The sequence below is a fragment of the Synchiropus splendidus genome, chromosome 8, assembly GCF_027744825.2.
Source record: "Synchiropus splendidus isolate RoL2022-P1 chromosome 8, RoL_Sspl_1.0, whole genome shotgun sequence".
Taxonomy (NCBI): Eukaryota; Metazoa; Chordata; class Actinopteri; order Syngnathiformes; family Callionymidae; genus Synchiropus; species Synchiropus splendidus.
Window position 1 is genome coordinate 10,999,841 of NC_071341.1, and position 22,138 is coordinate 11,021,978.

General features: G+C 41.1%; 1 protein-coding gene across 8 annotated transcripts in view; it reads right to left on the bottom strand.

Moving 5' to 3' along the window:
* Nucleotides 1-22,138, bottom strand: part of gria4a (glutamate receptor, ionotropic, AMPA 4a) — a 112,218-nt gene that overhangs the window by 32,525 nt on the left and 57,555 nt on the right. For 7 of the 8 annotated variants that reach the window (XR_008415649.1, XM_053872280.1, XM_053872279.1 and 4 more), the window contains exons 7-11: nt 21,909-22,067; nt 14,205-14,372; nt 13,966-14,070; nt 13,090-13,200; nt 956-1,162 (exon numbers count right to left, since the gene is read on the bottom strand). Coding sequence is in view for 7 of the 8 variants with exons in the window: in XM_053872280.1 (XP_053728255.1) it covers nt 956-1,162; nt 13,090-13,200; nt 13,966-14,070; nt 14,205-14,372; nt 21,909-22,067 (750 nt within the window). In the remaining variant the exon portion in view is untranslated. Of the gene's footprint in view, nt 1-955; nt 1,163-3,174; nt 7,407-13,089; nt 13,201-13,965; nt 14,071-14,204; nt 14,373-21,908; nt 22,068-22,138 lie in introns of those variants that run through there. The other variant, XM_053872285.1, reaches the window with a different exon arrangement.

Genomic DNA, 22,138 nt, shown 5'->3' on the forward strand with positions numbered 1-22,138 from the left:
ACAATATCACTTTTCCTTATAAGGGAAAACTAAATAAAATTTAAATAAATTGATCAAAAGACATGCAATAGTAAAACAAAACAAAAAACACACTCTTTCTATATAAGTATATAAGAATAAATTAGAATACCGCAAAGAAGTTATTGAAGTACATTTCATACGTTCTGGGAAAAATAATAAGCACAAAAGTTACTGTATGACTTGCAAAATGTTTCTACTAACTAATGAATAACAACCAACTACCGTAAATTCCGTACTACAGAAGGCACCAGAATATTAGCCGCACCCACTAAATTTAAGAAGGAAAATAGATCTGGTTCACACATAAGCTGCACCGGTGCAGAAGTGCTGTCTGCGCTGGAGAAAGGTCTGTGGTGCTTAAAAATGCATGAGGATCACATCTAAACTAGTTTTGAAAGCAGGGTCTAGTTTAGAGACGGACTCATGAAACAAACTCGGCAATGTTCTGAACTTGAATCGTGAAGTCATCACATCTTTTATTCACATTAAAGAGCTCAAAATGCGCTGTTTGCGCCCACGCGTCTGAAGTTCCGACACCACAGTTGGTCTCAGCTGCTGCTTCTCGTCTCCGGTGCTCCAGGAGATCGGCTCTGTTGGCAGAGCTTTGGACATGCGGGCGAAACAGCGCATCTTAAGCGCTTTAAGGTAATAAAACACCTGTTATTTCATAGGTTTTATTTGATAAGACTCAATATTTTGGCAGCATGACTCTCTTTAGCCCGTAAAAATCCATATATTAGCTGCATCACTGTATAAGATGCAGGGTTCTGAAAAAAACAGCGGCTTACAGTCCAGAAATTATATATTTTTTTAAAAATAGATAAAAATGTAAACACAAAAATTTGACCACTGAAACTTCAATGTTTTAGTTTGACCGATTGCTAACTAAAGATTTTGTCAGATCTGAAAGCAGAGAGCAGAAAGTTATTCTTACCCCGTAGACAAGTTCTCCAACCATCCCGTTCCATATTTTGGTTTCCGGATCCCTGGCTCCATACTTGCCGTCTGGTACGATGGAGATCTTGTATTTGATCCCGATGTGCTTGGCGATCTCGGATGCCAGGTCCACGCAGTATCCCTCATACTGATCGTTGCCTTCATACAACTCCCAGTTCTTCTTGAGCATCACGTAAGGACCTTCCTGCAACGGCAGTCGAGGAGAAAGACACAGCTGTTTGGAGGATCAGGATCAAGCACGTGCGTATGACATGAAAGCAACAAGAACGGCTGTTTCGTCAGATATAACTAAAGTATGTTTGAGCCATTGATTCTCAAGTCTTTCATTTTGGTTAAACACGCCAGCAAAACAAGACTTGATGAGACAGTAGAGTAACAGTAGCAGTAAATGTCACAGCTGGATTTGTGAGGCCATGTCGATGTGGCTCCTTTTTCTCCCGTCTGACTTTCTTGTGCTTTGTTTTACACCTCCCTCTGACTACCTGGCTCCACTGGGACCTGAACCTGAGTCGCTGCTGCCGAGATGAAAGAACTGTACTGGTTAGAGAAAGGGATGATCTGCACTGCCTCCTGTGATGTAAAAAGACGAATGAATTTGAGATAAACTTTGAGCAAAGATGAAAGCGCTGCATCGACGCGCGCTCACACACTGGCACTGGCGGGTTTGACTGACAGCGCTGATCATGCACAGTGAGTTATGGTCTTTGCCACAGGCTGTTCTCCCTGTAATCCTCTAACCAAACCCAGCTTATTAACTTGATAAACCCCCCCCCCCCTCCCCCCCACTTTAATCACAGACTCATCTCATCTAATTAATTGAACAGGCTTTATAATATCCAGCATTTCAAGGCTGTGAAATCATTTACAAAGATAATAAAAAGGAATCGTCTGAAAATTGATTCACAGTGGCAACAGCGGCAGTTTGGCAAAAGAGCTTATTAGACTGAAAAATTGGAACTGGGTCAAATGAGCAACGGAGACGCAGGACTTTCATTTGTAAATCAATATCAGCCAGACTAGATCAAAGAGACGCATCATACGCCGGGAACTTTGGCCAATTCATTTGCAGGAATTCAAAGATTCTATTGGCTCGCTGCATTTCATCCAGAGGATGAGAATGCGAAACTTCGGCTTCAAGAACACAAATTAATCCTCAGAAAAAAAAAAAAAAAAAAAGGAAGTTGCTGAGTTTGGTTTATAGATTGTGTCAAAACATTGCACCGAAAAGTAAACATGATCATTTTCGGCACCTAAATGTGACTGACTTGACACCAGTGTCAGAATAGTTATATATTAATATTGAGGCATCTTTCTGTTTATGCGATGTTCTGGTGTATTTGGTTAAAACAAGTCAGAAACTTACTCTGTCAGTTAATGTTATCTGTGGTGTTTAAACATTTTGAATTTCAAATATGCATCAATAAACATCAGCTTACAATGATTGAACAAGCATTGTTGTCCTACATTTATTGTATCTATATTATTACAGTATTTCAATTATTATAGTTCATAAAAAAAAAAATGTCAATGAGATTTTTGACAGCAGGTGGCAGTAGCGTTTTGGATCTTGCTTCAACAGCATTAAATAAAGAAGAAAAATAGAGGAACTTGTACTCTCTGTAGCTGTACTCTCAAAATACACTATACAAGTAACACCCGACTTACGACCCCGATCGGTTCCGAACAACCGGTCGTAAGTTGGATTGGACGTAAGTTGAATACCATTCAAAATGGCCAACGTGAGGGTTATAGGTGCTACTGTAGTGGTAGATCACTGTGTGAGAGTGAGATGCTGCGATACTGTGCTGCCGTAACTGACGTACGCGTTGCCGTCTGCTATGTGCCGTGACATTGAATAAAAAAAAAACAAAAAGAAAAAAAACATCTGCTGGCCGTGGTCATAAGTACAGGTGGACGAAAGTCGAGCAGGTTGTAAGTCGGATGTTACTTGCATATAACAGACAAACAGACAGACAGACGCTGCTTGCACTTGGTCTGACACTAGTGACTAAGAAGAATGGTGTAATTGGCCGTTGTTTCTTTGCGGTTTCCACATATTGAATAACAATTGATAGTGAAAGCTAACGCCCTCTTCTGACCCAGTGAGGTAAGCCTCACACATTTTTATTTTCTTCTGAATTGCATTTAAACAAAGAAAATCCAGGTTCACACTGTATCCAAAAACAATGCATTTATTCCACGTACACCAGTTTACATCAAGAAGTCATTTACAATTTCAATGCTTTGCAGTTGAGACACAATCTCAAAGGCCATGAAATGTAAACAATCACGATAAAGAGCCCCTACTGTGTCGCTTCTCTATGTTCATTGTTCCTCGCCAGTCGTCATGAACTGACACATGAGGGGACCCTGCGGTTCTGGATCCAGTGACACCACATGAATCATCATATTAATGAAGGGCAAAGCAGACACCCACATACAGATCAACACATCCTGCTAAGACACTGTGAAATGACACCAAAAAAAAAAAAGAGAAAGGAATTTATACTGTTCCCAGTTATTATGTAAGATAATTAACACCTTCTTCTAATTCATTGTTGGGAATGTCGTGTCCGCCATTGTTTTCTTACTCACAGACACAGACAATAGAAGAGTCTGAGCAGGAAAAGGCAATTTGAATTGAAAGAATACAAATCCTTTTACTATTTAACGTGGTTGTACACGCCACACAAAAGCCATATTCACACGTGAAAAAATATGTTGTTTGACAGGCAGGTGATATAACAAACCATGACTCGACTAGATGGAATAAAACATTATGTGAAGAGGTTGACGAAAAACACCAGGTTATCTAACAAATCACTGGATTTGTTCTGTAAAGGCAACAGATGAACTGTTTGTATTTTGAAGTGAGAGGTCGTCCCAGTCATAACTCATCTCCCATTACATTTTAAATGCAAAACTGTGGAAAAAGTTAGTGATGATGAAGCTTCGCGAAACAGTGTCATCATTTCCATAGCCCACTAGATGGCACTCTCTGTCCTAAAATCTTGGGATTTCAATTTCCATTTTCATTTCAATGTGACCTCATGTCATTCTCGAAACAAGAGCTCCACCATCTGTGCTTCGAAAACAAGGACACTGTTTCATGAAGCCTCATCAGCTTACTTCATCTAAAGGGTTTTAGCAGATGAAGGATGAAACTATTTCATTTTGAAATGAACCGACAGACATTTCAAACAGTTGAAACATTTCATATACACAATATTGCCTTTTTGAACAGCAGAGTACCTCTTCAGTAAACTACTTTCATTGCTAGTATCTATCCTGGCTGGAATTTGTGAGTAGTATCTGGAAGTATCTCGAGAAAAACAGTCTTGATGATTCAGTTGCCACAGCGTAACCTTGATTTAATCTTGTTTTTCCTGCGACAACCTTGTTTCTCAGTTTGCCCCCGTGTATTTTATGTAACTTCACACAGGCGCACGGTGGCAGCTCTGGCATCAGTCTCACTCAGGTTTGTTATCAGTTTGCCCCAGACACCTTTGTCTCAGCATGGCGGTAATGTGCATTAAAAACAGGAGTTTGTGCATCCTACTGGATGTACTCACAACTTTGGTTGCCTCTCCACGGAATCATGATTCATCGTCGACGGCGGGAATGAGAGGGCAGCGAAATGAAAACGGATGGGGTGCAAAGATCAACGGAAATGTAAAAGGAGATGTCATGGCCAGAGAAAATACAACATGACGGCAGGATCGAGTAACTAAGGGTAGTTGACGGTTCAGGTCAAAATGCGGAGGGAGATAGCCGCGGGGTAAATAAAGATAAATAGGTGAGAGACAGGGGGGAAAAAAAGCTAAAAACAGACACACAAAGGAGTGAAGTGGCAATGAAAGAAGGAGAACAGCTTTGTGGTAGCAAATGGTTTGGGCTGATAAGACATGAAACACTTTGCATCCGAGCCAAGAAAGGCAGACAAGTCGCTAAATAAGCTGGTTAGCTCGCTGAGCAAGACAGCGTCTGGAAAAGTCACCGTAGCCTCTTGTTCTATATTCTTGAAGGCTTTCAAACAGGTCAGTCACCAAGTCAGCATTCGCATGTTCAGTCAGTCATGATCACGTCTGTGCTTCAGACCACTCAGACTCATTCAAATGCAGAGCTTTCTTGACACATATAAAAGATGTCAGGTCCATCATGCGCGGTTTTCAGGGTGTCTAGACCAGGACTATTTAGGAATCAAACCCAAACCTACAGAACTTAATTGTCTCATTTAAATTGATTTACCCCATGTTGCTACATTAGCGTCAGCACACAACAGTCCAACTGATGATCTTAAACAACTTTACATTGCACACAATCTCAGGATGAACAGTGCATTGTCATGTGTCGTCTATTTTCATGGTTTCCAATGAACAACACAGCAAGAAAAAGCATGCGACGTCAGTAAACTGATCTGTCTGTCGCCCTCCATGTAGTGCTATTTCCCAAGGTCACGGTGCCGTACACAGTCACAGGGCAACAGCGTGATTCAGCCACATTTAGTCAGACATGTCATCATCACCACTGCCACCAAATGAGCCTGACACATTCACGCATTCCATGTGCCCACTGTTACAAGCGCCTGATGGTAGTGTTTAGCCTGTGTTCCCTGGTCATGTGACTCTCCTCCACCCTATTGTCCATGTGAACATTCATTCAGACCACACCTATATGGTGCTCAAATCTGCAGTGTAGTCTTTTGAGTTCCTTTCCCATCAGAGTCTTGCTACAGTTCGATAAGCTTCTCCAACTGTCGGGATTATTCGATAAAAATGTTGAATATAAAAGACAGTTACTGTGATGGAAATCAGTTGTGAAACTTAAGAGTATAGTGTCTCCAGACATGGGACCTCATGACACACTATATATAACCAGCTGTCACATGAACAACATTCAAAACAGAGGTACATTACAAGACATTGATAAACATGCCAAAAACAAAACCAAATACTACTACACTACAGATTAGGGAACATATATTAAACTCATGACTTGCTTATATACAGTTTATTATTGGTAATTATGGAATAATTTGGCGTTCATTTCTGGAGACACACATATGAATGTAGTCCGTGTATATGGTAATATTTGTTCCCTCTTCAAGTTTTCAGTGTATCAAACAAATGGTGGGCAGATCACGATGACATGACGGTTTTGAAAGTAGCCAAGAAAGAGTGAACGCCATTGATCCAGAATAATTCTTGCCAACTGAACTGACATTAAGTTCTTGCATTAGTGAAAAGGAAAACTCTTTCTTGGTCCTTGTGTGAGGCTTGATTTTATATTCTGCACATTTTTATAAAACACCTACTGATGCTATTCATGCTTTTACATCAGCATCAATAGGAAAAAAATATGCGGCTAAACGTGAGATACACTCTTTCCTGAGCCCGCCAGTCGTGCGTACAGGATGGTTATCATTTCCATCACGACAACACGACAACCTGTCTTGGAATGACTTCAATTGCAACAACCGTGTCGACTCATCACCAAAACGGTTGCAGATCTGACACTTAATCTCTATCAAAATAATTCCATACAGATAGTTCTGTCTAAATGCTTTCACAGCTAGCTGGCTCCGTTGCGTGGGCGAGCGGGTGATTTATTGGACAGCTGCTCGAGGAGAAAGCTGAACTTTAGTCGAGGTATTTGGTCTGGGAATGATTGATGGGCCGGAATACAGGTTTTCATGGTCATTTCTAAATACTTAACTCCTGTGCCTCAGATCAGTGATGTTACTTACAGGGAAAAGCATGACTTCTTTTCTGTCCTCCTTTTCTTGCACATGGATTATTGGTATGATCGAGATGACAAAAATCGATGTTATTTTTTTCATGCAAGAGTTTAGACACAGCGAGGGGCTTGTGTGTGCATCAAGTCGTCTTTCAGTGCGATGTGCTCTTATCATGAGAACAAGGTAGAAACAACAACACAACAGAAACAATGGTGCGTTACACTTCCCCTTGGAAATCAGAGTTCTATGTGAACAGACCTCAAGCTGGGAGATCCAACTCAGAGGGAAGAATAAAAATCTGCCAGAGCAACTTCGGAAGGTGAATTTATGTTCAAATATAATACTGTCAAACAATGCAAAGCATTGTTTTTTTTTATTGTAAAGGAAGATCTGTTTTGCTGAGATTTTGTCTGTATGATCTTTCCAGTAATTCTTATTATAAAGACATCTAGTTTTTGTTGTGCTGTCATCGGCCATGCGCGTTATCGTGATGTCAACATTCTGTCTTAGACGGTTTGACATCCGCAGCCTTGAGTTCCGAGCTCTGACAAGAAGTGGAACGCATCATAAAACACATTTAGTGTTGCAAGAAGCTCTAAAATAAATTCACTGGTCGTCTGGCCTGCGAGTTTCATTCTGCCTGCAGACCCGTCCGTCAGTGTTGCAGCAGAGTCTTCCTCTTCATCAGCGGCTGCAAAGAGGAGGAGGTGGCTGAGCTCACGTTAGCCAAGGTTTGCTGAGGTCACCATCCACAGAGAAATATACAAGCAGCATGAAGGTGTGGGGGTGAAAAGAGGAGCCAAGTTTAATGAAAATCAGAGAGGAGACGCATGGATGGGGGCGGAGGACAGACAGGATGTGTACCGTGACTGTAAAAGCTGCCTTACTTCATGTTCACTGTTTACAACAAGCACTTGCCACACAAAGGTCGTGCGTCTGGTAACAACACTGGTATCTACACAGGCCCAATATAATTCAATTGTATCCCTGTGTTTGCTTATCTGGAGCCTGCGGGCATCACAACACTCTTACACTGCTGTCAACAGGGACATGTCCACTTTAATGAATTGTGTTCACCCTTTTTCAGAGTATTCAACTCATAAATAAAGGTTTTGGCGTAGCATTAAAAAAACACAACAAGAGAGAGAGAGAGAGAAAAACAGCGGCCACATGAACATAATCCAGAGGTGATTGTTTAATGTTGTTGTCAATTACACTGGTGTACGGACAGAAAAGATGTGTGCAAGCAAAACACTTGGTTTTCAGTGGCTTAAAACTGAGAGAAATAAAACAGCTCACTGGATTGTAAGTTTGAGGACCCAGTTTATTTTACAGTAGTGAAAAACTGACCTCAAAAAAGAGGTTTATTGAGTAAATAAGATTAAAAATGGAGCATCAGCGCTTCAAGATATGGGTAAGTAAGATGATAATATATGCAGGCAAAGCTATGATCATGTTAAACTGGGGAGCATACAGTCATTTGGAGCACATGACTCCAGTGAATAATGTACCAAATACAGTGGTGCCCAGACTTATGGGTTCGATTTGCTCAGTGACTGAGCATTAGACTCCAAAAATAAAACAAATACAAATATAAATTGCCACTAATCCTTTTTGGGCCACCGAAAACAAAATGCATTAGAATGTATTGCAATAAAAAAGGAGTTTTTTGTAGGGCTAAATGTAGATATTTTCTTCTTAAAATGCTATTTATATTCATGCGTGGTTTTAAGGTTGTACCTTACACTGACGTCATGATGTAAAAATAACAAAACAAAGCAGCCATGACGCTGGAAAATCACACTGATGCAGCAGAGACGCCTGCAGTCCTGGCGCCGCACACAGCTAGCCAGCCATGATGGCGGTCATTCGGCAATACTTCTCCGTCGAGGAAAATGACAACCAAATTTCACAACCAAATTTCAATTCCCAACTTGAACATCCACAAAGTTAGCCTCCATCACAAAACAGGACTTTGTGTCAAATCACCGAACCGAATTCCAGCGCTAGCTAGAGGCTAACCGAGCAAAAGCTAAGCTAACTGGAGTGAATGGCAGTACGTCCAGCCGAGTTCTCTTGTCGAAGACCAGAGTTTACAGCAATAGTGCACCTGGACCCCAGATACTCCCTGGACACGTAGTCGAGGAAAAGAGGAGCAAACTGTCTGGTTATAAGGCAGCATTGAGGTTATTAACATATGCGTGTTGTGGTTTCGATGTGTTCATTGGGAATAAAAATTATTCATTCGATGTTGAACACTTTCGTATTGTCAGAGATTTATTTTGCTTTAAAAGTTGCAATATACAGTATTGTGGTTTAGTAATGAGGAAGAAGAAAAGAAAATCGGCAAAAATCGGTAACTAGAAAAAGAAAGAACGTTTCACTCGTTTTCCATCAGCTCATAACTTCCTCCGCATCACCTTCAAACCCTTTGTGTGCACTGCCTTTGTCGCTCTGCTGTTGCTCTGTGTCGCTTTAACTTCATCCACTTGTTCTTAGCACTCACTAGGCTCTGACTCATGCTGGAAAGGTTTAGCAAAAAACAAACGCTAATGTGAACCAAATATGACATGCATCAATAGCCGATAGTAGTGACATTATTGAGTTTGAGTTTACATTTTATTGAGTTTATTGTCAATAAAGTTGAGTGGATCTACAAGGTGGTGTGTGCGGACTCTTTGGCATTACAGCAAATATTATAATAGTATAGATAATATATGATAGCATAATATATGAATAAAAACAAGATGAACAGGACGGGGTAGTGCTTTGTTCTGCAGCGTCACAGCAAGAAGGTTGAAGGTTTGATTCCATCAAACCCTCTGAGCAGTTTGCATGTTCTTCCCATAGCTTTCTTTGGGCCCTATGGTTTCATCTGAAAACACACAGAGGCTAATGGATAACTGTGACTGTAGATGCGAGTGTGTGGACGACTGGAGGTCCCTATATATGTGCTCTACCTAGTCAAAATAAAACCGGCAGGTGATTCTCAGAGGCGTCTGAAGCTGTCTTGTCACCAAAACTTTGGCCCTCAACTGAAAGCAATGAAGTCTTGGGTCTTGAAAAATTCACTCGTAAATAAAGGTACCACTGCATCACCTCATACTACAGCTCGATAAACAAGTTGTGACTTCACCCAATAAGAGAAATCTATGATTTACACATTATTTCTAACACAACACCAAGAATATTTATATAATGATCACCTAGAGGTGTGACAGTTACATTAAACATTTGAAGCAGCTCAGGTCTTTTAAGTGACATCTGCTTGCACCAGCTCATGTGCTCACCTGAAGCAGCCTCACTGAATCCAAAGGAAGAGCGTGGCCAACATAAAAAGGCAGCAAATGAAGGAACTGAGCTCGGATGAAAGCGAGGGATCTGCACAAGTACATAGATTAGCCTGTACCTTGTTGGAGGGAGGAAAAGAATAATTTAAGTGGCTGCAGTCTGGTTTTTTTGTAAAAGCCATTAGGAGGAAACTGGACTGAGGTCACGTCTAAATGGTGATCTGGGGTTGGTTTTAGATTTGCGAACTAATGAGCCATTAGAGTAATGAAGTAGCACTCCCCTGTGGCCTGGCTTTGACTACACTGCAGCTTGTATTGCTCATCCTGCTCAGTCGGTGGACATCCCTCCCACATTCCTTCAGTCCCAGTCCTTACTTCACTCCTTTGCCATTAGAAGCGAAGATGTGGTTCCTACTCCTGCTCAATAAAAAGTCCAACACAATCGGCGGTAAACAGCGCAGCACGTGGACCTTCCGAAGACGCATTCTCTCAGACGGCGTCCGATTCAGTGTTTACTTTTGGGTTTACGTCAACAAAATAAAAAGCTACAACATGAAAATTGGACATCAAGTGGCGCCGTCACTTCTGCGACATACAGTTCAGATCAAAGGCTGCGACACTTGTTGAGCAGGACACGCAGTACTGTATAATGAGCTTCTGCTCAGTAAGGGAGCAGTATTTTTCTTGAATTGTCGAGGGAATCTTGAATTTACAGATGAAGAAATAAGGCTGCATTCATTTTCAATCTATAAAAAAAATTGATGTAAACTTCAGGATCAAGTTCTTCATAACCTCTTAAAACACACTGCGCTCTAAATAAATGATAAAATTCAAGTAGATAGTGGACTCTCTTTCCACCCTCATGATAATAGTGTTAGAGACTTCACCCACATGAAGCTTAACAAACAGCTTACAGGCAGTTAAACTGTTTTGTGATGCATCAACCAATTGAACTATTTTTTGGGTTGTGTTTTCTAGTTTTGCACCTCAAGTTACAACTACGCTTTTGGCCAGAGACAACAAACATTTTTACATCTTCTTACAAATGAAAAACAAAACAAAACAAGTGATCTACAATATATTCCATTGGTACATGCAAATTTCAAAGTCTGTATTATGTCACTCGCGTCACTCTATATATGTGTATATATATATATATATATATATATATATATATATATATATATATATATATATATATATATGTAGATTAAGTTACTTGTCAGAGTTTTTTGGACATGCTGTTGAAAGTGTGACACACCAGTCACACTTTCAACATGTGGGCAGCACACGTGTGACGCCACCAGCAACATGGACGTAAACAACAGAGAACAGTGGCGAGCTATGTGCGTTTCTTGCTGAAAAGCCTCTACTTTGAATTGGTGTCTGCTACAGAAGGTACAGAATATTAAGGGTCCACGGATGCGCAGAAATGACCGGTTAAAGAATGGTTGCAGAGCCTAGCTACAGTGTGACTTAGAGCTGCCCAAACATCAACTTATGACTTCCAGGGAGTGAAACTTGTAAAGAAAGGGACAGGTAGCCTCACGTCGTATGTCACAGGAGTTGACTCAAAACTAAAAAACAGTTTTTTAACCACCTTGATAAGTCGAGTTTAATAACTTTACTGGGAGAAGACTTGTTTTCGTACTCAGATTTGTTCCTTTTTGTGAGTATTATCAGGTCCTAAATACGGCATGTCAAAATTATTTATTGACTCTACATTCACGTAGCTGAGATTGTGTTGAAAAAAATACCTCAAACATAGTCAGGTAAACAGTTTTGAATTTTAGATATAAAGGTAAAAATCAAAACATGTGATTCTCCATTAGTTCTTACAGTAGTTTGTTTCAAAAACACACCTTAAATTTGCCACAGAAAAGTTATGTTCAGGCAAGAGAGTTGAAGTCGGCATAATCTAACTCTTTTCCCTCTCTCAGTACTTTTACATAAGTACTGAGGAAAGAAACTTTTTGAGCGAGTTATCAGCCATCAGTACTCGCATTACTTTTTCAAAGTGACTGTGGCAACACTGGTATTGACCAATCATGACTCCAGTAACGGTTCGCCCAACTACGGTGGCCTCAGATGAACAAATGACAAACCTCACTACACCTACAGGAAAACAATTTCAGCCTAGGGACACGCTGCAGCTCCACTGTACACACATGACAAAAGCACGTTGTGAACAACCCCCTGGATACTATCCACAAATGGTGAGTTCAAAGAATATCATGAGTATCAGTCGCTTGTAAAGTCGCTTTGTAAAGCTGGAGAAGAACAGAAATGTAGTTTGTAAAACTACAGCCAGCCTGATCTACATACTCTATAGTACAGTCAGTGGGTTATAATGTGATAGATGTAAAAGTTAGACTTTTACATATTTTTGCTCAATTTCAAATACACAATTTTATAATATATATAATAAAGAAATTCATTTTTTTCTGTTTTAAGGAATGGTTCCCATTCCTTACATAAGCACAATGAACAAATTCATACTGGTATTTCTGACAAATAATACAGTATGAATAGTCAGGAGTTATATAATACAGCAGCAAAATATATACATACAAAATATGAGTCATGGGAAATGACAGTGTTTAAGTAAGTTACTTACATAATTTACATTCATTATTAAAGCATTTGCTCTGTTGCCTGTTTCAGTCGAAACATCTGTTTTCAGCAGGTATAGAGGCAAACTTCAGTGTTATTTTTTCATCAATATTGGTGTTGGATTCCCACATAAACAGGTTAAATACGTTCTGCACCTTGTAAATAATTAGCGTTCAGGGATAGCAACATTCTCGGCTGCATGTTGTGAAATTGATTTGCACATCAATATATTTGAAGTTAATATGCAGTGAGGGAAAAAATCGCAAAAAGAAAATAAAGAAATCTATGCAAATGCCTCAATTATATGAGAGTATTATAACTAGCATGACACACTGCTACGTGTTTATTTACTCGTAACTCAGATTCCGTCCCTTCAGTGTTGAAGCACCTCATCTGCTAGGTGAGTGGAGGCGCAAAAAAAAGCACACATTGTACATAATGGAGAGTAGAAACACTGGCAGAGTACATTACCATGATGGTTGTCACGACAACGGTCCGGTTCTCCATCGCTGAGCTATCATTGGATAGAGCATTTTCATTCTGCACCAACACCAGTTTGTCGATGTCGTTCCAGTAACCAATCTATGAGGGAAGACCATGAAGAAACATCTTGAAATATACATTTCTGCTATTTAATTTTTGAGTATATTTGATTTATAATCCCAGCTCTGGTGAAAATGAGACCGAACAAGACCTACATAGAAGTGCCTTATTAGTGCAAGAAATGGTGGTGGAGTGTGAATAAAACAACACCAGTTTAAAGAAAAATGAGTCGAGAGAATGAACGTTCATCCAAATTTCCCTGCGGAGCAGTAGACTGTACACAGAGATATTGAATGTGAGTCACAAATTTTCTTCAAAAACACTCGCTGGACTAGAAGAAAGCATGAAACGGGAACACGGAGTAATTTCCTGCTTAGGGGAACAACAACTGTAATTTTTTTTTGGGGGAGGGATGGGCAGTGAAAAGAAATTAGCAGTTCCAAGCAGTTCATCTTGGGCCTCTTGCCATTCCAGAGATGGATGGTTTCTCTGTGCTTGTTTACTTGATACTGTTTTTTTTTTCTCGGCAAAGACTGAGTGAGTGGATTTTGTGGTCACAAAAAATAAATAAATAATGAATAAAAAACAATTTCCATTTTCCATTGAAAGTCCACTGCCGATAGTTTAATCCCCCAAATTGTGTAAAACTAATTTATTACTGTTTATCCTCAAACGTTTAAACGGAATTTAATAGTTGACATTGCGAAACGGACATATTAAAATATAATTCTAAGAACTGACGTTGTCAAGCCTGACAATGGTTTGTCAATGAGGGGAATGACAACAATCATGTGTGATGTTTACCTTGCGTGGGCCGTTGCTCTTGAGTTCAAACACGTCCATAGTGTAATTGATCCTCCTGCCGTAATGATCAAACTGAATATTGCCTGTCAGGCCCTGGAGGCGCACCTGCAGAGATGAAAATGTGATGACAGTGAGCACTACTATTGCATTACCATGGAGTTGGATCATAAAAACAAAGTAAAAATTTTAAACTGGAAGCCAATTTTGACATTTTAGTGAGTTTGTATGACAAGACCAACCTGTTTGAGGGCACGTTCCATATCTATTCCTTGGTTCCAGGGAGCCGCCGGATTGGCGAGGCAGTCCCCGGCGTTGCCGCGGCGGCTTATGTCGATTTTCTGCCGGCGAAGTGTGCGGAAGGCTTCAGCCATCACAAGGACACCGTCGTACGTCAGCGATGAGGTGTACTAGGGGAGGAAACACATGAATTACTGTTTGCGTTTTTTAAATGTACACTTATGATTTGATGAAGTCTGAGGTTGACAGAAATAAAAGAAGAGAATAAAACGTTACTTTGCCGAGTGAGAGGACAGAAAGTCCCCTCTTTGTGACTTAACACAATGAGATAATTCAGGTAACTCAGATCTGATACTTCTTTTAAAGGGTATTTGTGGTCATCATTAATGGCAAGAACCTTTAGTGTGACTCCATTAGTTTCCATGCGCTGCCTGTCATTTGCAAATTCTCTGAACCTATTACCTTAATAACTGTTCCTCGACACGTAAAAAAAATATTACACATTTTCTCCAAAAGGGTCATGTTGACTGCTTGAGTCACATCTTTTCAGGCTGTAATGAGAGATTACAATCCTACCGTTTCATTGTGAGCTGCCCAGTGATGAGGGAACTAAGGGAAAGCAAAAGTGCCCGAAGCTCTGACAGAGGAACATGTGGACTGGTAATTGGGCAGTTGAAGCTCAGTCACCTGCCGAGTCTGTCTGAGGAAAACCCTGATGGAGACCGCCCACAGCTTCCCCCGCCTTTGTCATCAATCAGTGTGGAAGACGTGTGAAGTACTCAGTGTGCAAAGATTTAATTTGGCAGGTTTTAGTGGGGGAAAGCAAAGTTATGATCACAAAGCGCATTACATGAGATGGTTCTGGATTTCAGCGCCTCTCTTCCCAGCACACACGCAGTTCATTCTGTATTATCCTGGGCTTATAAGAGTCCCCCCCCCCCCCTCATGCAAGCTGGAACAAGATGACAACAAGATGAGTGAAGTGCTCCTCATCACATTGAGCTTTATTAGACTGCTTGCCTCCATTACGGTAAACATCACTCTTCAGGACTGTGAACGACCCATCAGCGCAATTGTGCAGGTCTCAAACTGCCTAATAGTTTTCAAATATAATCACTGAGAATGAAGTACAGAAGCAGGCGGGGAAGACTGTTTTCGCATTTAGTATCACGTCATTTTGTGAAAGTAATCCTGCTATTTTGTGATATTACGACGTTATTTTGTGAAACCCCCCACATTATTTTGCGATTTTGTCACATTGTTTTGTAAGTTATTTTATAGCATTATCGTAGTTCCTGAAACTTATCACGTTATTTACTGATATATTAGCACGTCATTTCATGATGCTAGGTGTCTTGGCAGATGAAGATGGGCATGAGTGGTGTCCCCGGGACAAGTTCAATAGGTGGCACAAGGCCAGAGGGGCGGAAAAGCAACAATATAATTTGAAAAAAACATTCTTTTTCTCCTACAATGACATTCTCAATCTTAAAAGTCACAGCGGACCAAGCAGCACCAACACAAACATGTGCTGAGGTAAAATGAGATTATATCAATGATATATTAATTATTGCATTATTCCACTTTTATTTGTTACTTAAAAAAACACTTGTTTACATATACATGCATATTAAAAAGTATAAAATGCATTTAGCAGAGCATATCGCTTGAGGGAGCAAAGGCTGGAGGCCACTCCAGAAGGCGCTCAGGTTCTCAGGTGGGAAAAAGGATTTGTTTACTCGCCTTGGCAACCTGTAGGTTCCTGACTTACACTCAGTGTGACCGGGTGAAGCACAAAATCTGACCTTAAAACTGTGGACAGAAACTAGTTTTGTTAAGATCTGCAGCAGTAATGAAGAGACTACTCTCCGTCTTCTCTTCGATCACATTTTTTCCATGCAAAACCTCTGTGGTTCAATGGTGTACATCGGTTCCAGGAATCAAAAGTACCTCACTTCTAGTGAATCTTAAATCGTATGAAAAAACAAGGTCGTATTAAAAAAGAAAAAGAAACAAGTTCAATGAAAACTAGACCTTGATACCTTAAAATGGATTCTAAAAAGTTGCTTCCCACAAATCTAGTACGTTCGCAGTAGTCATGAAATAACGTGAAAATCTTCCAAAGATAGTTTTGGCAAAGCCTTTTATCAGTCCAAGTTTAGCTCTGCCCTGTCATATTTACGGACCAGTTTTAATTGACCAGTGGCACTGCAGACACTTCTTGATGGAACCTCTAAACAGGTGTTGGTAATCTTGACGGGTAACTTGACAAATTCATTACGGGCAGCAACAACCCAGCGGGGTACGTCGTCATGCACTCAGGAGCAACAGCCCACACACAGATACACAGACAGAGACAGTCAAACACGCAGCGGGCAGCCGTCACATCACAGCAGAAACAAGTGAGAGGATGAAAATGGAGAAGTAAGTTGGCTGGGAAAGTCGGCAGTTGCTCTCAGTCCCGGTGCAGGTGGTTTTCTCCCTCATACCCAAGCCTTGATATGTTTCCCACGAGACACGTTTGGGGAGGCAGCACAAGCATGTCATCCTCCTTTCATCTCCCCACTTTGAAAGTGAAGGCACCTTTAGGCATGCGACTGACAGATGACAACTGCAGAATCCAAATCAAGGAGAGAAACACAACTCTGCTGAATGACATACCGTTTCTTTGTGTCTCTGGTAGCTACAGGACAGAGCCCCCCAGGGGACAGATGGATTTCCTCAAGTATTACAGCGAGCATCTGCATTTTGCTGACTCACACGTATTTGTCTAAATTCTATTTTGAAAGCTGGTTCATGTCACGGAGCTATCCATTTCATGAGGGTATTGAAATACATTACTCTTCGATCAGATCTGAATTAAAAATATCATGTGATCTGAGACAAATCTTGGCATCAGAGCAGTTGTGTCCTCTCTGCTCTGAGAGCCTGGAAGCCCTCTGCTGGAATGCTCCCTGTCAATGACCAAAATATCTCATTTGACTTTGTCTACAGCTGCTCTTCCTCGAAACCTTGTTTAAGGTTGTTATTATGGATCACTCTAAACTGGTTTCTAGCTTCCTGCGGGGAACTGTTTTCTCGGAATTAAAGCTACAAATTCACTGCCACGCCATTTAATAATAAAGAGAAGTGATATAATGTGCGAAAATAAGTTTTGTACATTCACGAGTTTCAGCTTCAGCAGAATCTGACAGTAGGACAATACAAAGCAAAGGGTCAAGGTGTCAAGTATCTAGTCCAGCAATTTCCTGACTATACAGTGCATGTGAATAATAAGCCGAACTGAATACAGAAGAACATTCAAGAAAAAAAATTCTCAAAGAAAAAAGATTTTGCGCATACATAAGCCGCAGGTGCAGCAGTAAGGAAGCCATAGAAAGATCAATAATTTCCATATAAAGGCTTCTACATACACAACGATAAGTTCTGAAACCAGAGTTCAGGATCAAGACTGTAATGATGAAAACAAAGTTGGAATGTTCTGAATGTGCATCATGCCGCTGGTTTATTTAGCATCACGTCAGACCATTGAAACCATAGACATTTTATCGGCATGAAAGCGCTCAATGCGCTGTTTTGGCCTGTCCATGTTCCCAGGACTTTTTTTTTTGGTGTCCAGGCAGCTCTGAGCTGCAGATGAAACTGGCTGTGGAGGCGGAGCTCCGAAAACATCGGGGCATTGGTGCTTTGGTTTGATGAGGCTTAATATCTTGATGACATGAAGTTCATGTATTAGCGGCATTGCTGTTTAAGGGTTCAGAGCGTCTTAGAGTTCAGAAATTATGATTGTTGTTCACACGTCTAGTTTGCAAACAGTACATTATGTGGTGTTAGTCTGGGAGGTGTGCCAATGGAGAATGACAAATCTCTTTCAAACCAGAACAACCTAGCCTCACTCGCATCGCGTGATGTATTGATGTCGGGAAAGCGGCTTATACTGACATTAAAGGCAGATTTTCGTGACGCATGGGTGTTGCGATGGAGTAAAAAATGTTTTCCTTCCAGCGTAGCGTTTCAGGCAGGGGATGTGGATTGAACGTTTGGACTGAACGCGGCCAAGGGCATGGACGTGAGATGTTCTCAAGCTCTCTTCACTGAATTCTATTGGATGTCAGTTGCTATTTGTAACCTTTTATGTGCCTGAAACGCATAGCTGTTTGAAGGACCTTAGATAGCGACAGGTTGTTACATGTAGAAGGAATGGCTGCGCACGGTGTCAGGATATGCCGCGGAATGCGGAACATATGCTACAATTGAAAACCTAATGCATCAATATGAAACGCTGGAGGCTGCCTCCGGCGTCAGTATAGGACACAAAAGTCCACTTTCCCGGCATCAATATATTACAACATGGGACTCAGGATGTGTTGACCAGAAGGATCATTTCCCAATAAAAGTCTAGCAGTGAGTTGCATTATTCCATATCTACACCACTGATGCTACTGATAATAAATTCACATTTTATTTGAATTCAGATGAACTAAGCCTATCACACAAATAACTTCAATAATGAAGTTTCATGAAACCAAAATCTATTTCTTCTGTAGTTTCCTGTAGAGTAGAACTACTAACTACTATCGAAGACAAACTAGCTCACACATGGATATTACAATCGGCTGATTCAACTTTTCACGCTCAACACAGGAAATATAAGGAGCTGTGTGTCGCGACTCAAGCGACACCTACAGTACAAACAACAGAGCAGCTACCAGCAGTTTATGCTGAAAATAAGAGTGATACTGTCCAACACTATTTATTGTGACAGCTCTTTCCCCAGTGGGAATGAATAGAAACCTTATCCTTAAGCGAATGTGTAATTCAAACTTTTCAATCTGTGACCAGGACTCTGACTCATAACTTGCAGTTCTTGATTTGTTTGCTACTCCAGGCTGATAAGTTCCTCACTTACTTTTAAACGCTTCCTGGTGTGAAAACTTGGACTGGAAGCCGTTCATGGCTACCTTGTCTGGCTAGTTTGAAACATTGCTGGTACATCTAAAACACACAGACCAGATTCATGGAGCCGTCATAAGAGTTGTTTCAAATTCCCCTGATCGTGAACATACAACATGTGACCATGGGCTTTGTGGCAGAATATTACTTTGCCAGGTCGCTGATCACTTTCATGACATAGTGAGGAGAAATCTCCAGGCGCACCGGAGCTCATTTCAAAGCACGCCAGCTGAGAACCTCCGGTAAAGAGGTTGTGATTGATGGCCAAAAGCTCAAAATGAAGCCTCCAGTGAAAAAGGGACAAGTCCCGGTAGAGCCTTCCCTCCCGCACATTATTGGAGCAGATCTCTACTTGGCTGGAGGCTCGCGCTCGGCTCAACACTAAGTGAACCCAGTTTTTATATCGCCAATTAGCTCAGAGCGGTTTGAAGAAATGCGTACCACGGAGACAGAGGATGACATCTGCTTTCCTTCTGCATCTCACGCTCCGACATTGATGAAGACTGGGGTTCATCGGATGTCATACACAGCTGCTCCTGATATGTGGTGCGACATGTTAATAATGAAACATGACTAATCAATGGGAATCTACTGAAGTGCCCTCGCAGTTATATAAGCCGCCAGAGGTGGAGAGACTGCGTCGGTATGATGTTTCTTTCATCAGGAGAGGGGCATATTTCCAATTAACGTATGCAAATATGAGCTTCAATTGGTCGCAGGTCACTGCCCGGGTCATTGTCGAGTGAGGAGGGGCTATAATGTACAGGAAATGTGAGTGAGAGTGAGTGAATGCCATGCATTCTTCACGTTACATATATGCAAAAATATATATAGTGGTTCCTCGGTTTTCGAACGCCCCGGAATTCGAACAAATCGGAGTTCGAACAAAAATCTTGAGATTTTTTTGCTTCGGATTTGGAATGAAAATCCAGAACTCGAACGCACCCGAAAAAAGCCGGAAAAAACAAAATGTGCGCGGACCGATCAGCTGACCCACGACGCACTTTGTTATTGTGTGTAACGCAGCCTCTGTATGCAGACGTGTCCCGTTAGCTACATTTACTGACTGTTTTTTCTTCATATTGAGGAGAAGTGAAGAGGTGCCCGGTGCGTGTCCAGCTCTGAATGTGCGCTTCTGTGCAGTTTGGCTGTGACAAAGTCATAAACCAAGTAACGCTCTGTCCCAGACTCGCCTCATCCCTGTCCCAGCTCCAGCCAGGACATCAAACCCTGGAGCTCCAGCCTCGGAGGTGTGGAGAGCGAGCACCTCCCCTGTGACACTCTACCACGGTCCAGTGCAGAGACAGGAAAGGTTTTACACCTCAATATGAAGAAAAAACAGTCAGTAAATGTAGCTAACGGGACACGTCTGCATACAGAGGCTGCGTTATACACAATAACAAAGCACATCGTGGGTCAGCTGATCGGTCCGCGCACGTTATGTTTTTTCCGGCTTTTTTCGGGGGCGTTCGAGTTCTGGATTTTTGTTCGAAATCCGAAGCAAAAGAATCTCAAGATTTTTATTTGAATTCTGATTCGTTCGAAGTCCAGGACGTTCGAAAACCGAGGTACCACCGTATTCTGTTTTTCAGCCAATATTCTTGTTTTCAATGCTAATATAAGCCGGCCCCATTCTTGCCCCATAGTAATGGCGTTTGTAACGTAACTTAGTTCACATAAATAGCAAACAGTAGTAGCAATAGCTGCGGTTTTAATTTCATCCTTTATATAAATATAACAGCAAAGACAAATCCTTATATCCATGATTGAAAAGGAGAAGATTGAGGAATGATGTTAATAAATCTGCCCCTTTTTCAGTAACTTTCATCTCCCAGTTTATTTTTTGTGGAGGCTGTCACTCACACGCAAGACTAACAAGAAGTAGTAGTTGCTCTTAAATTATAGGATGATGATTCCACATAAATCCTGGTCGTTCAACACCTCTCAACACAAGAGCCTCTCTGGTTTTTCACTTTTCCATTTCTGAGGGTGTTTCACATTAGTATCGATTGGTCTAAAGCCAGCTACATGTGCTAAAGGTGCTCAGCTCTTGAGGGCCACATGAAGTGACTTCAGCTTCAAGTCCAAGTTCATGTGCATTTGGTGTTTGTGTTTCTAAATTCAAAAGGAATAGGCTTTGTTAACATCACACTCTTTTGAAAAAGAAAATCACCCATAAACCTTGGGCAAAACCAGCCAAAAATAACAACCTACTTTGCATTCCAGTCTCTTTTGGCCGGCAGAATCATCATGTACAAACTCGGGTTGGGAATTTACTGTGTTAATTTCGATTAATGCAGATGCAGACCATGCAGATCGATGTTGCATAAACGTTCGTTCGCAGGGAATGCTTTCCACTGCAACAATTGTACACTGCATTATACAATATCGTATCCAAAACAACCATGAAGAAGAGGCCTTTTTGAGAATGACTGATGGAATATGTAAGTCAATAAGCTTGTGCGCAGATTCTACTTGAAATCTGGTATCAAATATTAATTTTTAAATAATAAAATTAATAATTCCTTTTTTTTTATCGATTCCCCACTCAAGTACAAATGTAGATGGACTGCAGGTGATAGACAGTTGAATATATATTCCTTGAGTTGACAGGTTGTTATTGTTAGATAAACCTCTCAAACTAGCCTCTGTTCATGACTAGCCTTGCACAGAACATAATTTTTTTTTGCTGACATAACAAAGGCAACTGTTTTCCTTTGGTTTGCAGCAGTTTTACTTCCAACATGGGTTACCTTAGGAGGACTCTCGGATCCCGGGTATTCTCTCTGGTCGAGCTTGTTCCAGCGCTGCATCAGTTTAATGACTATAGGCCTGCTGAAGTCCACCAACTGGAACCCCGTCACGTTGGCGCCACCATGCATGAATCTCTCCAGAGAAATGTCCTTGAAACCCTGATGAAGGACAAGGCAGACGTTATTAAACTTTCGCAGGCTACAAAGGAGATGGTTTGTGTCATGTACAC